The sequence below is a fragment of the Aythya fuligula genome, chromosome 5, assembly GCF_009819795.1.
Source record: "Aythya fuligula isolate bAytFul2 chromosome 5, bAytFul2.pri, whole genome shotgun sequence".
Taxonomy (NCBI): domain Eukaryota; kingdom Metazoa; phylum Chordata; class Aves; order Anseriformes; family Anatidae; genus Aythya; species Aythya fuligula.
This window is the reverse complement of record NC_045563.1, coordinates 16,749,729-16,766,925: the sequence shown is the minus strand read 5'-3', so window position 1 is coordinate 16,766,925 and position 17,197 is coordinate 16,749,729. Positions and strand designations below refer to the sequence as shown.

Genomic DNA, 17,197 nt, shown 5'->3' with positions numbered 1-17,197 from the left:
ACACTTTTCAGTGTGAAAGCACTGGCTGGAACACTGAGTACATTTGATCTCTAACACAGCAATAAAACCCACTGATGCAATTGTAGAATAAGCCCTAGAGCAGAAACCTCTAAGCAAGGCGAATTTTATCATTAGTTCAACACTTCTCCTAGGACTTAAGCCTCTTCTATCCCTCCTATAGAGGATTTTCTCCTCTCCAAAGTAGCCTAGCAAGGAACTCTGAAGTTCTTCAATACTTTTGTGTGGCTTTTAAATTGCCCTCCTCAAACTGTTATAACTTACTGTATAAATGGAGCTGATTTACAGAATCCTGAAACAAGCAGTCTCACCATGTTTTATTTACTGGTACTTATAAAGCTTCCTAGAAGAGAAATGGGTACATATTAAGTTCTCTGCAAGTAAATTAAAAAAAAATACACTGAAGTTATTAAGATCTGCTCAGTTGTTACATTCAGAGGATAGTTATCAGCATGAGTCCACTTGCAGTTTATAGTATGTAATCCATTTGATTTTTAAATGTGAACGTTTCTTTGTGCTTTGACTTACCAAAAAGCAACTTTGTTCTGAAGCAGCTGCATATCCTCAAATAAACATGACTACAAGAACAAGACTGCATAGAAGCCATCCGATTTCAATTTTCTTTATATTTGTTATAGAAAAAGAGTTTACCCATTCCAGTCCAATAGTTTAAATGAAGATGTACATTTGAAGTACCATACAGAAATGTTCCCAGCAGACACAATTTTAAATTCTCATTACATTTATTACATAATGTAGAATATACTTTGGTACACTACTTGTTGCTGCTATTCTATCAGAAGTCAAACTGCCAAATTTATTACCTTGTCTACAAGGCAGCAAAAACTTTTAAATAAAAATTCAATATGGTCAATCTACTTTTCCAGGGTTGCATAAATCTTCAATGAAGCTTTGACACACTGGAGAAAAGGAACTCAAGCAGTTCTCAAGGTAAATACAGTAATTAAAACAAACTTCACTAGATTTCAAGGCAACAAAAGAAATTCACTATTTGACCTTTATATAAATAAATGCAGATTTCTTGCATTATTTTGGTTGATTCTGTACAAGTTTCAGTGATTAATTTTATTTAAATACAAGTCTTACAACAATTTAATCCAGGATCTCAATGAAGATGAGAAGGTTGACAGTTCTAATATAGAACTTGCACAACAGTTATCTTTTAACACTGACTAAACATGGAATGGCATATAAAAAGGTTTAGAAATTACACATTTTAAAATGAAGATATTTTACCTCAGATTCACTACTTTTGCAAGATGATTTGTATCCTTTAGTATGCAACTTCATCCTTTACCTGCCAACAATGTGTACAAGTTATCACAGCAAAATTTACAGAATAATTGACTTTGGCCTTGGTCTTACAAAGACCTATTTACACATTTGGGATAAGTAAGCATGTTCTTCCCTTTAAATTTTATACATATCTTCAAGCTTTAAGCCTGTATTTGAATCTACAAATTCCAGCAAGATAAAAAGTCTGTCAAATATACATCTTAGAGCATTAGAGTACAGTATCTTTATATATATGAATCTATCTTTTGCTATATTATCCACTCTTCATCACACAGACACCACTAGAAATGAAGCACTCACCTCCACAGTTAACTCCTTGGTGCTGATGAGTTTGACTACTGAAAGCAGTTGTTAGGCTTGGGGAAAAAACCTCTAATCTTTGTGCACAGATTAATATGCCTTAAATGCCCCCAAACATGATCAATATTGTAAGTAAGAGATACATATCTTAATGTAACTTAGTATAAGAAATTGTGTAGCTTGGGGGGGAACTGCAGTTACTCAGTAACCACATTCCCATATATTCACTGCCTCACTGTTTGGAGTTCGTATGATTCATTCAGCACCTCAAATAAGATGAGTTTTGGCTAGGCGTTTTTATTTATTCATTTTTAATTCTGGTTCTTGAAGGTCCACTGCCAATGGCAGATTATTTTAATGGAAAAATGGATCTCAACACCCAAAAAGTAATGCTTTCTATATACAGGTAACTGAAATGACTCAGAGTGTAACTAAGGGTTAAAAATCCTTCAATTTATCTTGTGACAGTCTAGCAACAAAATCTAACCCCTACTCAAAATGAATACCTGCTACCAAGAACGCAGCTCCTTCAATTTCCAAAGCACTGGTTAGTTTGTAATTAAAAGAAAGAAAAACAAGACAATTGCAAACAACTATATGACTTTTTACAGAAGGCCTCACTGTGGTAAATTATATACAGCATAGTGTTCTCATTTTCCTTAAAGTGCTATCATCGTATTGATTCAAAATCATCTATTGTTTCAGGAGGTCTTTCAGTACAGCACCAGCACTGGCATCAGGGGACACTGGCAGTGGCGTAAAAGTAGGCAAGGCATCAGAGATAGGTTTCATAAGCAGGTGTCCAGAACTAGTAGCAGGAGTTATGAGAGGCACTGCTGCAGATCGAGGTGCTAGAAATGGATTTGCATCTGGCCTTCTGCTGATTCCTGAGACTGCAGAATCTGAAATGTAAAACAAACAAAAAAGCCATCACTTCATTAGAAAGTTTTAATAACCCTACCCAATTTCAGAGCACTTGCCATGAAACAAATTTTACAACTGCATATTAGTTTTGCAAACATGAAAATCTTATCTTCTTTCTGTGCACTGCAGATGCTCTCATATACTTATTTCTCTCTCTCTTTTCTCACCTTGAATCACATCTGCCATGGCTTCTTTTGCTCACCATTCCCTACATCTACACTTCAGGTCACCAGTTACACCAAGGCACTTCCAGGACCTGTGCTTGTTGGCAGCTGAAATTTTGCAGCACCTCATGCTATGCAAAAGAAAACCAAGACACTTGCTCTGTGAAATGGAACACAAACACCCTGTGCAGAGGGGTTCCCTTCACTCATGCAAAACCAGACACGGAGTATCTGTCACATTGGCTCCAGCACTATGCCAAGACATAAGGGCCCTTGTACGTGCACTACAACACAACATGCAGGTTGGTTCCCCACTCCATGTGTACAGGGGAAGCTGCCCCAGGGTCAGGTTGAAGCAAGAACTTAATCTATCATTACAAGGGCTAAGTCACATGTGAGTCTTGACATATCTTTGTTATCTATTTGTCAAAATGTCACTTTTATTATCTTTGTTCCTAAATGATTTTAATCTAACAATCAACTTGCCCCTTCTCACCTTCCCCCATCAAAATCCTATCTTCCAGATGTAACCTGTTCTCAAGATTCCTACATCAGACATACAGCAGAAATTGAACTGAAATTCCCTTGTCACAATGAATAGTTGGATGAGTGACTTTATTCAGATTTTTTGTTTTAAGAGATCTACAATCATATAAACATCATAACTCTCATAAATGTGTTTGTGTGTAGATACTTAAAACCACTACCATATGGTTTATTTCCAGGAACCAAAAAACTTAAAACACATCAACAAGCCAGAAGGTTTGGCTCATATAGGTAAATTACAAGTACTTCTATAGCTTAAAAGCATACTTTACCAATTGTACTCTTAAACTACAAGCAAGAAGAGTAAAAAGAAAATTAAATTAAATTTTGGTTTATTAGAAAAGTAAACACTGCTTTCAGAGATAAATCGGTATTTCAAAGTAGATGTTTATACTTTGTAACATCCAACTACTTTATGTGAAATAAAATGTATTTTCAGAGCATATATATATATGCTTTGAAAATACATATATATTACATATATATCATATATATATGTAATATATATTACATATAGGTTTGGGGATACATGTCATGCATCATTCACTCTCCCCCATGAGTACAGCTGTTACAAGGTTCAAGCAAAAAAAGCTTCTGCAAATCAGCAGGACTGTATTAAAGTCCAGAATGCACGTGAAAAATTCAGCACAACCTGGTCCATTTCAACTGATTATTTCAATCCTATATTACTTATATAAAGTACACAGTTCCTTATAGAATCAGAATGAGAGCCAAAAACTATAAATTTTACCATGCAAAATAAAAACATAACTGCTCTCAGCCTCAGAAAAATTGAAGTCAAGGACTCATGCACAGCTTACAAAGATTTCAAATCACGCCAGGTACTTAGCTGATTTTACTTCAGTTCTCTCTGAGTGACCAGGTTCTACATATGCGAGAGGCACTACAAGGCTGGTATTACTTGCATTTTTCACTCAGTGAGACCCAAGCTGATCAACAGGGATGCTGAAAATCAGGGCTGGGTTCACCACTACACCATATGAAGTTGTCTGTTTAGCTTTAAAAGGTGCTGTTAAAGCTTTCCGTATCAAAGGGAATTTGATCCTTCCAGTGTTCATTTTAGGAAATGGGGTATGGTGTGAAGAGAGAGGGTGGCCAGTGCAGGAAAAAAATAGAGAGAAAGAAGAGAGAGAGTAGAACATTGTGGGGGAAGGCACAATGGAAAAAAAAAATAAAAATCATACTTCACAGATGAGGAATCATGGAAACATTTAAGTCCTCTCAAAAACTCTATGGTTAGTTATTTATATCTGTGTAAAGTTTCAATATTTCTTTAGATCGTACCTTGTATCTGACTGCTGGATGGAACACTGCCAGCTTTACCAGTTCCTGCTGCTCCTAAAGGTTTTATATCATGAACAGAGAGCTTGGGTGGAGGAAGGCTTGGGCAAGATTCTGTTTCAAGGAATTTCACAAACAATTCTGAAAAAGACTACAAGATGGTACAAGTTATATTTTACATGCTTTTCAACAGAACTTAAGTTAAAAATAAATACATTAAAAAAAACAAAAGCTGTCAGCAGGCTCCAAAGAACTCTGTACTGGTATTTAAAGTACTACTTAGTGAGGGACAACGTAAATTATTTTCAAAATACAAAGTTTTTGTTGTCTCAGTGAATGGCATTTATGTGAAATTCATACACTCTAAAGATAACACATACACTTCCACCATGGTTCCATTATTGATTTAAGTCAATTGTTTCAAGAAACCTATGATGCTACAGACATCACAAGTACTTCCTGTGTCCACACTCAAGCAAATCACTCCTCCAACAATGCTTTCGTTTGACAAAATGTCTTGAATTAAAAAAAAAAGTGAAATTTAAAGGACAAATGGGAACATTGTCGTCAAAATATGATACTATAGCATATAGTCCATACTGGAAGAAGTCATTGATCCCAGGAGCCAGCGGAACAGTAATCAGAGTTTTGTATTAGCTCAACGCTTATGACTGTGCAATTTTCTTCAAGGTACAGTAGGATCAGTACATTAAGCTCAATATACTTAGGAACCAAACTTCAGTACTAATACACAACTGCTCCAGTTCTTTACTCAAACACAGAGAGTACATGATTGATTCTTACACTATTAAAAACATTCTGATGAGTTGGCCTTAAAGGTGTATTAGGGACACTCTTTGACCCAGTTCCTCCACCAAGCCAGCCAGTCACCCATCTTGTAACTCCTCTTTGTTCTTCAGATAGTAACTAGAAGGTGTAAAAAAAAAAAAAAAAAAAAAAAAGTTAGGAAACAAAAAATAAAGCAGCAGATAAAAAACTGCAAAAACTGTTCTCATTTTATGTTTATCCACTACAAATGATGTGGGAATCCCACAGAATCCTACAGATAAATAAAAACTTCAATTATTATCAAAACCTCATTCTCTCCCTCCTGAAAAATGGCAGTCTAAAATCCTAACTCTTTGTGTAAAAATATAAAAGCCATATTCTTCACAATACCTAGTGGTACATATAAAACTGTCTTATTTTTCTTTAACCAACATATTACAGCTATTATGTGCAACACCATAAAGTTAAATCCTTTCCTTTCTGCATTAGTGTTCCTCGGGAAGACAAAATCCATATTAAATACAGTTATCATGAGATTCCATTAAGAACAGTGTGTCCCACATTAAACAAACAAAACACACTTCACCCCAGGAAGTACCAGGACAGTCACATTTAGTTTAGTAGCAAGTCATTCTATTTTCAGGTAAGCATACTGCAAATGAAGGAAGCCTAATTTTCAGGAAGCATTACCTGATCAAGTTCTTCCTTTTTTATTCCCAAGATACTTCCCATTAACCTTAACACTTCAGGACGTTTATTTTTTGGAGTATGAAAATGTCCAACAAAGAGATTTCTCATCAGGAGCCTGCAAAACAAAGGAAGCTTGTTACACTGCCTGCTCTGAAGTAGCAGCTGATAAGAGGAATAAATGCATCAGTGTTTCCTTACTTTTACCTGATTTACAATAACCCAAATAAACAAGCCAGTACAAAGAACTAAAAGGGAACCTCACAGATTTCTCTGCTCTCCAAGTTAAAACACTTTTTAAAACAAAGAGCTGCAATTTGGACAAAAGTAGAAATACTCTAAGGCAGTAAGGTGAAAATGAGTTGTACATTACCAGGCTTTGATGCAAGAGACACAATGCAGGAAAATATAGTTTCTCAAATCTTGACTCAGAACCTTTAAGCAGATACTTATGTACAGACCCAAAATAAGACCTAAGAAGGGAGCAGGGGAACTTATTTGCCTATCCTAGGTTCAGATCTAACACAGGGAAAGAACAAAAAGACTGAGAGATCAAATTGCACAGCATCCAGGTGATGCCATTCACACCTTGGTTGCATTGTAACAGATGTTCACTAGAACTCTCCGTTTTCAGAGCTCATGCTATTGAAGTGTAATTCTACTTAAACACATCAATAATATAAATTTATACACTTTGGTTTTAATAATCAAGATTACTATTCACAATCACCAAGCAATTGAAAAATGTAAAGATAACGAAAGCACATTACAAGCTTACATACAGAAGCTCAGTTCTGCACCACTCTTACAGCTGTTACATTATCTGCACATCACGCGCAGTAACAGAAATCTACAGTAATATGAGACTTACTTGTCCACTTTTCCTTCTGTGCTGTTGATGAGATTCATTAGTTTATTTTGTACATCTTCTAACATTTCTTTTCTGATCTCTCCTATAAAATATTAGGTCAAAGCAAATAAATTTACAGACTGCTTCAAAATGTATTGTTACAATACACACTTATCAAGATATGCTAACACATATATTTTTAGGCAGCATCAACATGATTTCTTAAAAAAGTGTCAACTCAGTAAGTGATTATTACCTGAATTCATAAGCTAGAATTTCCAGAACAATACTCAAAGCTACAGTACAGAAACATCCAGAATAGAAATCAACCACATAAGGTCTGATGAGCTGCTCTGTTCCACCTATATCACACAGAACTGGGAAGATGTTCTTGGTAAAAGTGTATATTCTATGGTGGCAATCCTTAATCCTTTTTATAACCTGATTATAAATCGTATGTTGTTATTGGGTCTTTGGATCTCAGTACTTAACCTCAAATACATTCCCTCTTGTCCAATTATTCCTTAGCACAAATTTCTCTACAATTTCTCTATAATTTCACTAACACAGACTATATGATAGCTTAAATATAGGATACACCTGATTACCCTGATAATTCTCTGTCAATAACTCAGGCTTCCCCTGACCTCCCACTAAACTCAAAAAGTAATGAAGAAAGAGATTCTCCTAAAGGTTTTACTTACTGGAAGCATTCTACAACATCCTGACTCTGAGGATACAAGACCCAAAGTTTTGTCTTTGTAAAATCTGGCTACTTTAGAAACTGGATAAAAATATCTGACATTCAGGTCTACACAAACTTACGCAGAAGCACAGAGTGAAAGCTGATAGGAAAAAAACTATTCCCTAACACAGGATTTAAGGACACTCATAACAAAATGCCCACAGACAAGAAAACAGATAGTTACAAGGTACAAAGAATTTTTTGAAGATAAGCTTCAAAACAGCAAAAATATTTTTTTCAGCAAACTCTGGTTCTGCAAGATGGTATCTTTGAAGTTACTTTTTCCTAATAAAAGCACAAGTCTTAATAACATACACAAGCCAAACAACATAATAAGGACCCTCAATGTGAAGACAAACTTGTATAAGCTGCAGTTGTATGAGCTTTCTCCCCTCCCTTCATAATGCTGAATCCTTCAGATGTTTTCAAACCCTATGGAAAAGCCGCTGAATGACTTAATCTTCCTACTATTTCAAAACCTCTTGTGTTCACGTGGATTAAAAGTGCTTCATTGAAAAAGTATACTTTTATTGCATCTGCCTTATAGTTGATTTCTAAAAAGCCTCAACACCTTTGTAGAAATGAGTGGATACCTTATAGCTATTTAAAAGAATTCTATTTTTCTTGAGAGAATGTGGAGACAAGGGAAGATGAAAGGTGACTTTTAGGAATTTTTATAAGTTTCAGATCACCTGGGATGCATGAGAAACATTCCACTCTCATTTCCACGTGACATTCAATCTTCAATAAATGCATGCCATAGCTATGCTGACACAACATGGTTCTCAACACTAGTAACTCCATGAGAACCTGAATGGAGTTTTGGTATATACACAAAGAACTAGGCTGTGAAATGGATAGAAACTAATTGTCCTATTCAAATACTCCAGAAATGTAAACAAACTCTTTACTTCACAAACATGACTTCTATAAAGAGTAGAACAAACAAGTGCCATGCTGGGAATGTTACTTAAAATTATGCTACTTTGTAATGTGGTTAAGCAGGTCCCCAAAATTTGAATTAAAAAAGTTCCAATATGTTTATGGAATAACAGCAGTTGCAGGAACATACATGGAGTTTGAGTTATTTGGGTCTCCACAGAATTCAAAGGAGTAAGAGTTAAACTACTAATACCAGTAACTTAACAACATGGCACCAGCACAAAAAAAACTCAGAGAAATGGCATCTGAAAAAAAGGTTTAAATAAATCTCATGATGTTGCTACTGCTTTACAGAGCAAGTGTTTTGTTTTTTTTTTTTTTCCCCCAATTAAATCTACAAAATTATTTTTTAAAAAAAGCAATTAATAATTTAAGTGAAATGTTAATTCTAAGACTTTTCTATATTTTTTTCCTGATTTTTTTTTTTTTTTTAAATCGAAGAGGACTGTCTTTTAAGGACAGTTACATGGCTACATTCACCCACAGCGATTACACAACTCTAAATTAAATAGTTTTTAAATGGAATATTTCCTTCTAAAACAGCATCTTACAGTTGAAAAGGACTTAAACACATACTTTCTGTATGTGAAGAGACTGAATAACAAAAAAGACTTGAGCCAAAATTGAGCACGGGCTGCTGTAAACCAGACATTTACAGCAGTCTCCAATAATTTGTTAACCATTTATGGCAATCTAGAAAACTGCATCTGGTACATCTTATACTTTTCCATTAAAATCACTTCTCCTGCCAAAAAAATCCATAAAGAAATCCTTCAAAAGATTTGGCCAACAAAACTCTGTCTGGGAATGCATTTGGCCAATTTTCAATAAGACACTATATGTTTTCTTGTGTAAATACAGAAAATGGAGTGGTCTCTGTTTCAATAAAAATTATGATTTATTCTACAACAACATTAAAGTGCTGTTTCCTTTATACAACAACCCTGTTTCACATTTTTAAACAAGTAAATTGCTTGCCAATACAGCATGGTTTGATAGAATACTGAGACCCAATTTTCTCTCGCAGTTCAAACCCATTAACTTGTTACCCCCCTGCTTTAATTTAGTTTAGCTATCTAAATTAACCAGTAGGGTTGAGCTACCCATTTAATGGTGCCTTATTTGCCTATGTCAGAATTATTTTCAATCCAGGGTATTTGAAAACTTCTAAGACTTCTACTGTGATGTCTTTAGCAAGACAGAGATATAAAGATCAGTCAATTAAAAATAAATCTACTGATTTGGTACATGATTCATGCAGCAGCTTGAAATTTAATTAAAGCTGTAAAATTCACATGTGAACTCAGATCACTGCTATGACGCCCACTGGGATGCTGAACTTTACTTACACACAACAACATTTAAGTAAACGCCCTTTCAATTGTGTAGCATAAGAGTGGTAACTTTATATAGAGTTCTTGGTGAAATTGCAACGGCTTTCAAATGACTTTTTACACTAATTACAAGACCACAAACAAGTCTCCTTTAAGAAAACGAAATATATTTCAAGAAAAAATGAGTATCAATTAGTTGAATAGGGGCAGAACAAAGAGTTACCACTACATCCATCAGAGATGACTTTACAAGCACCTTCCCACAGCAAGCCTTAATTAAACGATTTTACCCCCATATTTCCTACAGACATAGAGGGAAAAATATGAAGGTAAAAGCTGTTAAGTGACCTGCAAGTGAGCAAGCCTCTGCCCTTCAAACTCCCATTTGAGAGCCCCCTACAGAGAGCAATCAGAAGTCTTCCTCTGGCTTCAGATTAATCACATGTATACAAGTGACAGCTGGACCCTACCCTAACAGAGGATGCTGCAGTAACAGCAAATTGCAACGACCCACAGAAAGAGAAGAAAAGAGAAAGTAGGATTCAGCTAGGAAAATGGAGTAGGAAAATGCAATAAACAAAGAAACTAGAAGGAAAACAATAAAGAAAGAGCTTAATACTCCCTCGACAGTTGGTACTGTTAGTAAGTTCACCCATATCAGAACTATCATGGAACTAGACAGAGGTAACTTTCATTCTTGGTTCAAGGAGATATTCCAGACAGAATTACAGAGCAGGGCTGAGATTTATGTACAGAAATCCAGCAAAATTATTAGTTTTAAGTCCTGCTTTACCAAATGCTACAACTCCTTTGTCATGAAAACTACAATTAATGCAGTAAGAAAAAACAGCTATGTTATTTGTATACCTATTATATCATCTCCAGTTGAGTCTGAGCTTATAGATCTTACGGATGTTTGGTATTCAAATACACTGTACAGAAATTACCCTTAACTTTTTTGATTAGAATAAAGTTTAAGGCCATAAAACAGAAATATGTTGAAATGGTATCAGTTTTTACTAATAGGTTGTTCTGCCTTTTTAGGCTTCTCTATACAGCTTTAACACTAGAGGTGTTTATAAAAGAGAAGACTATGTATCTATCATGGATTTTATGTTTAAGTGATTTCATCATTTTCTTTTTCCCTTTCATTCACAGAATCACAAAGCCACAGAATAATTTATGTTGGAAGGGACTTCTTCAGGTTACTAAGTCCAGCCCCTCTACTTAAGCAGTCAGAGAGAGTAGATTGTCCTGGATTGTGTACAAGTGGGTTTTGAGTATCTCCATGGATGGACACACCTCTCTGAGCAACCTATCCCGTTGTTTGACCACCCTCACTGTAAATATTCTTCCTTTTCAAAACTGTTTCTCCTGGCAGAGTTCTTTACTGTCTGGCTAAGCTTTGTCTTCACATCCAAAGTAATGAAGCTCATCAAATGTCAGAGTACTTAATCTTAGAAGAGTATGAAAGCATCTTTCTAAACATGAGCAGTTAGGAAGCTTATTTGAAATGAGATCTAAAAATACAATCTAAAGATGAGTCCAAGGCCTTCCATGTAATCTCTTCAGTCAGTCTCATACCTGTGCAAGAGCTGCTCTCTCTGCATCTCAACAGCATACAATTTCTCTCTGCCTCAAAGTAACTCCCTCTATGTGAAATATGGTAATTATTTTGGAAAATGTGACAGCATTTCATATTTCACAAACTTTTTACAGAGACACTGAACTAAATCAAGGGCTTTGGTGTCTAAAGAGAAGAAAACTAGAAAGCCTTCTCTTGAGAGAGATCACTAACAGAAGGAAAACACCTTTTTTAAAATTGTTTTATAAACTGAGTGAATACTCAAAAGGTGGCACAGAATTACTCTCTTCCCTCATAAAGGACATTTTGGTAAACTTCTAAGAACACTACATGTATATTGACTCCCCAGCTACTTGGAATATTTTAAGCAGAGAAAAAAAAAGTTACCTTCTTTCTTAAGCTCTTCAATCTGCTCCTCTTTAACATCAAGTTGCTCAGTAAGCCTTGATGCTGCATCCAGTGCAGCATTTGCCTCTCCTAAACTTTCCTGAAGAGAAGGTAAGAAAAGGACAGAGAGAGAAGCATGAGTTCACTATCACGATTATTCCGATACAACATACATCAAACACAACAGACACAAAGGCTTCAATCACTTGTACTCTAGAATAATTGAACTGTAAACACCCTCAGAAATAGGATATTCAGAGATATGCTACCTTGCTGGCCCTTCTTTCAGTCTCATCCTGTTTCCAACCCCTCAACCAGAGAAGACAAAATAACTATGTAACACTGTATACTCTGAAACAGTAACACTTAACACAATAGCTCAAAAAAAGTCAAAATTTGCATTAAATTTGTATTCAACTTAATTATTCAACCCACCTGCAGTGATACAACTTTTTCTTCTAAGTTCTCAGCTTTTTTTTTCCATTCTTCAGTCTGTTTTTGGTGTTTTTCTAACTCTGCTGAATACATGGCTTTTTCTTCTAATGGGTTAAAATAAAAAAAAAAAAAAATCTCAGTTCATAATAAGTATCTTTATTTTGGGGGATACACAACTGCAAAACCTTAGCATTATCACGTCTGGTTTTCACAAAGTAGAGGTGGAATTCTAGTTTCATATATAGGATACTGACCATTGGTTTTCACAGGGCCAGAATTTTAATGAAGTTTTTTAAAAGACAAAAGCTTCTGAAATTTAAACTACCAAATTGAAAACCAAGTAACTATATGCTTTTAAAAGTACCAAAATATAGTAACTATCCCAGCTGAAAAATGCGTGTTGCAGTCTTTGGTACTTCTTGACAAAACTTACCCTGTTGGAATTGCTCTAGCACCATCTGCAGGTTGGCCAGTGACAACGCATACTGTTTCACTTGGTCCTGTGAGATGGTGAGCTGTAGCACAGTTTCATCTCTCTGCTTGGAAACCAAGTTTAATTGCTCTTGCAAAGATTCGACCTGCAGGCTAGCTTGATGACTTAATGAAAACAAATTATTTACTGAGATAATGAAGGACGTCATCACAGATAAAAATTAAAACACATCAAAAATTAATCTACCTTTAATTTTCACTAAAAATTATAAAAATGAAAACATTTTTCCCCAAATTCCTCTCAAAACCAAAGTAACAAACAAACAACTAAAACCCTAGCAACACATTTTAAATATGCCTGGAAATAAAATTTTGGCAATCCAAAAATAAGAACAAACTTCTGTTTGAAGTGCATTAGAAAAAGACAAAAATAATCTTTTAATCCATTTTTGGAAAAGTATGTTTAACAACAAAAAACAAACAAGAAACCACATACACACCTTGCCTGATTCATTTACTGCATGTATCAAGTTCTTTCTATCAAATATTACTTCTAAAGCAAGTCTCCCAGACCTCAATATATCCATCCTGACCACCACCGAATATTCATTAAACTTCCCATTATGCAGAATTATTATGAACTTGATTTATTCCCATTTCAGTCTTTCTTAACAGTGCATACTAGGTAAGAAATGGGCTACACTTCTTGAAAGACATTTTTCAAGTTTTGGTGAAGAATTAAGAAACATTCTGCCAGTTTTTACGGAGCCTTCTCCCAGCTCTTCAACTTTCTTCACAATTTTCCACATTTTCCACAACAGTCTGCTCAGCTCAGAAATCTCTTTGCTGAGAATGTTGAGCAGAGCTCATTTTGAGCACTTCAGAAGTAGGAAAGACTCCAGCTACGTAGATATATTTGATTGAAATACTTGTTCATTTGGACAACTGCACTAAAGTAAAAAAGTAATCTTGCTCAAAGTAACCGACAAGCCTACATTAGAGTCAAGACAGGCATTGAGTAATTTTAATACTTGGGTTTTCATTGTTGTAACTGAAAAATATGATTATGGTAAATAAAAAAAAACACCATAATTAACTCTAGCCTTTCTAACTATGCTACCTACGAGAGCATCTATGCATCTTGCTTTATATGTATGTTAAAGAAGGTTTACAGCAGCATACACCTCTCTATGCTATAATGTATAAGGTAAGGATGGGTACTCCTTTCAAAAGCAATGCACAAAGTACCACAAGCACACCCGTGCATCCAAGTGTATAAAACACTTTCAAATGCACTTTCAAAGTGAATAAAGCCTCGACATTGAAGGCAATTAAGTTAATCTTTTATGCTCTGACATATTCAATTATTCAATTATGTTCAACTGATGGGTTGACAGATTTTTGTTGTTTTTTTTTGTTTCTAGTTCTAAGCACTGTCAAAGATCTGAGATTTCTAAAGTTGCTTCAAAAATTATAAATAACTTCTTGGTTCATAACAGTTGCCAAGGAAATTTCAAATTACTTTCCTGATTTAGAATAACAGGAATTCATATATTTTTGTTTTCTCAGTTGGCTAGCATGCTCTAGAATGCTAATTCAATAAAATAAAGCTATCAGTATCACTCCAGAAAACTGTAAAATTCACAGTGCCACTGCTGGATAAATGAAAAGATCACCTGGCATTCTCCACTGCAGTAGATGAGGACACAAGTTTTTCTTCCAAAACTGCAACTTTTTTTCTTAGCTTGGCCTCCCTGTCTTCCGCAGCTAACACTTCCCGCGTGTAGGAGTCCTCCATTTCCAGAAGGTGATTCCGTAACCTCTCCAGTTCCTGATTTAGGCGCTGCTCTTTCTCACGCAAATGCTGTATCTGTGTAGAACATACCTTAAGTTGCTTGTACTATCAGTTTTCATAAATAATGCAAGCAAACAAAACATCCTTTGAAGCATATTGCCTGCATATTGATTTCAAACATTTTTCACAAGTTACTGCTAACAAAAATAATGCAGAAAATATTATACGATGCAATTTATTTTTATTTTTTATTTTTTTTATTTCTTACAGTTGTAAGTTACTTGGTGGTATACCTCACTCTGCAGGGCACTGCTCTCCATTTGCTTCTGTTTGAGTGCTACCATAACTTGGTCTCTCTCTTGTTGAAAAGTAACAGCCTTTTCTTGCATTGATTTAACTTCATTTAGCAGTTGATTCAATTCCCCCGTCTTGCCCTGTCGAAGACACAGAGGATTTCAAACACAGCAGTCTTACTGAAAGAGATGTATTATTTGCCCAGAAGAATGGAAAGAAAATACTAATGTAACAAGGAGAAGTGCAAGACACCTATGGCCCTATAGCACAGAAAAAAACTCCAGAAGAGTATTTTCCCTGAGTGTGATTTCCCTCACACATTACCAAACAAACTAAAATTTATTCCTAAAAGGCACTACAGTCACAAGTATACTTCAAACTTTCAGGTTTTCTGCTATGGGTGGAATGTTTTCTCTGTGGTACCTGCTTATTAGGACATGGACATATGAAGCACCTGCCTCGGCATGTCAACTGGCCTGAAGTTAAGATGACTAAACACATGAAGTAATCCTTAAAACTAAGCCATAAGGTGACTTCAGTTCTAGAGATCAGCCTTCAAAGAATCGCAGCAACATCCACCACATTTTCAACTGTCATATTTCAATGAATATTATTTCTCATTGTAAGTGATTTGTTACAACTTTACATAAAGGATAAGCACATGAAGAAATATGTCTGTTACCTCCAACTCACATACACAGCCTAAATAAATGGATGCATCTGCAGTTACTTGAAACTTTCCAGCATCCTTTTTACCATTCATCTCATATATTATTTTGAGAGCAGGTATTTTTATTGATTATGTTGGTAAAAAGTAAACCAATCTTTTCCTTCACCATTAATACTTATAAGCTTCAATTATTTATAAATGAAACTGAATACAGGGTTTTTTTGTTTTCATTAGAGCTGCAAACCTGCACACAAATTTGCTGTTTATGCTGTTATCTTCTGACACCCATACAAAATACATTTGAACACTATTTTTCATAGTTCTCCACGGTGAACACAGAGTTTGCAAAAAGAACTCTGATTTGTGAAGAAAAAAGAAGTCCAGACAATTGTTCCACGCTTACGAAACTGAAAGCCCAAGATGTCAGTGAGTGAAGAGGTCTGCAGGGCAAAGACATGCAACACACAGAGAACCTAACCAGACACTGCAGGCTTCCAGGAGCAGCAGCTACTGGAGTTAGAATAATTAAAAAAAAATAAAATAAAAAAAGGTAAGAAGGTGTATATTTCTTATTGGCACAACTGATTAACATTAGTCCCAATGATAATTCAAAGCTTTTTTTTTTTTTTTTTTTTTTAAAAAGTAATGTAACTGTAATTTGATACCTTAAAGATTCTATTTTTAATTCCATAGTATTTATTCAGAATAGGATGGGGAAACAACCACTAGGAACAAACAGAGCTAAACATTTATCTTACTACTTAAAAAAAAAAAAAAAAAAAATCCTATTTTTTCGCATATATCAAAGTTGGGACTTACAGATGATAAATTCCTGGATATATTACACTGCACATTTATTTGGTAGTTTGAAAATGCTTTTAAGAGATGTGAAATTTTCTGTTATATAGTGGAGATAAAATGAATGCCAGGTTATATTGTAATGGTTTGCATAAACATCACTCTCTGATAACCAGCAATGCTCAGAATTTTGGAAAATAAAAAAGGATGTTAAATGCAGCAAGGAGAAGAAACACATGACAGGGGAACATTTCTGAGAAAAGACTGAATAATGGAAACTGAAGCCACCAGGATGAAAAGAATGGGGACCTGAAAAGAAAAAGCACAGTGGAAGAAAGATGACATATTTGGAAATAATTACCAGAAAAGACTGCCCACTAGGACAGATTAAGTTTCAGAGACTACAAAGCAAATAAAAAATATCGATATCCTGGAGTTCTGTTCTTTTCCTGTAGTTTTGATAAATGTTTTCTGTTGCATTGTACTTAACTCCTGTGTTTCAAAAAGGATGGTGATTCACATATTGCTTCCTTAATGCCAGCAGTAGCAGTTCTTACAACATGCTGTTGACCCGAGTATCAACAATGCCACGTAATTCTTTGGCTCCTTTAAAAAAAGATTCTTTCTCACATTACTTACACAGTAATTCATAAGCCACTGCAACTTTTCTCTGAACACACTTCAAAAAAATGTACCTACTTTTCCATATATTAAATTGGGAAGAGAAAACATTAATTTAGTTTGTCCAATGTTTTTATCTTTTTTTTTTTTTTTTTTTTTTTTTTACCAAAGCTTTTCCAGCTATAAAAGATGACGTGTGAACCCATTCATCTCATAGTGATGCTGTGAAGCGACCAAATCGGAAAGACACTTGAAGAAAACA

The 17,197-nt window shown here is 35.0% G+C and overlaps 1 protein-coding gene across 1 annotated transcript in view; it reads right to left on the bottom strand.

Annotated features, from left to right (window-relative positions):
- Window positions 1–624: 624 nt before the first annotated feature.
- The window catches only part of TRIP11 (thyroid hormone receptor interactor 11), a 31,582-nt gene continuing 15,009 nt past the window's right edge, over window positions 625–17,197 (bottom strand). Inside the window, exons 12-21 of the mRNA XM_032187627.1 lie at window positions 14,846–14,986; window positions 14,434–14,627; window positions 12,759–12,922; window positions 12,326–12,429; window positions 11,891–11,990; window positions 6,919–7,000; window positions 6,051–6,165; window positions 5,376–5,498; window positions 4,575–4,722; window positions 625–2,537 (exon numbers count right to left, since the gene is read on the bottom strand). Coding sequence (XP_032043518.1) covers window positions 2,329–2,537; window positions 4,575–4,722; window positions 5,376–5,498; window positions 6,051–6,165; window positions 6,919–7,000; window positions 11,891–11,990; window positions 12,326–12,429; window positions 12,759–12,922; window positions 14,434–14,627; window positions 14,846–14,986 — 1,380 coding nt within the window. The 3' untranslated portion in view covers window positions 625–2,328. The remainder of the gene's footprint in view (window positions 2,538–4,574; window positions 4,723–5,375; window positions 5,499–6,050; window positions 6,166–6,918; window positions 7,001–11,890; window positions 11,991–12,325; window positions 12,430–12,758; window positions 12,923–14,433; window positions 14,628–14,845; window positions 14,987–17,197) is intronic.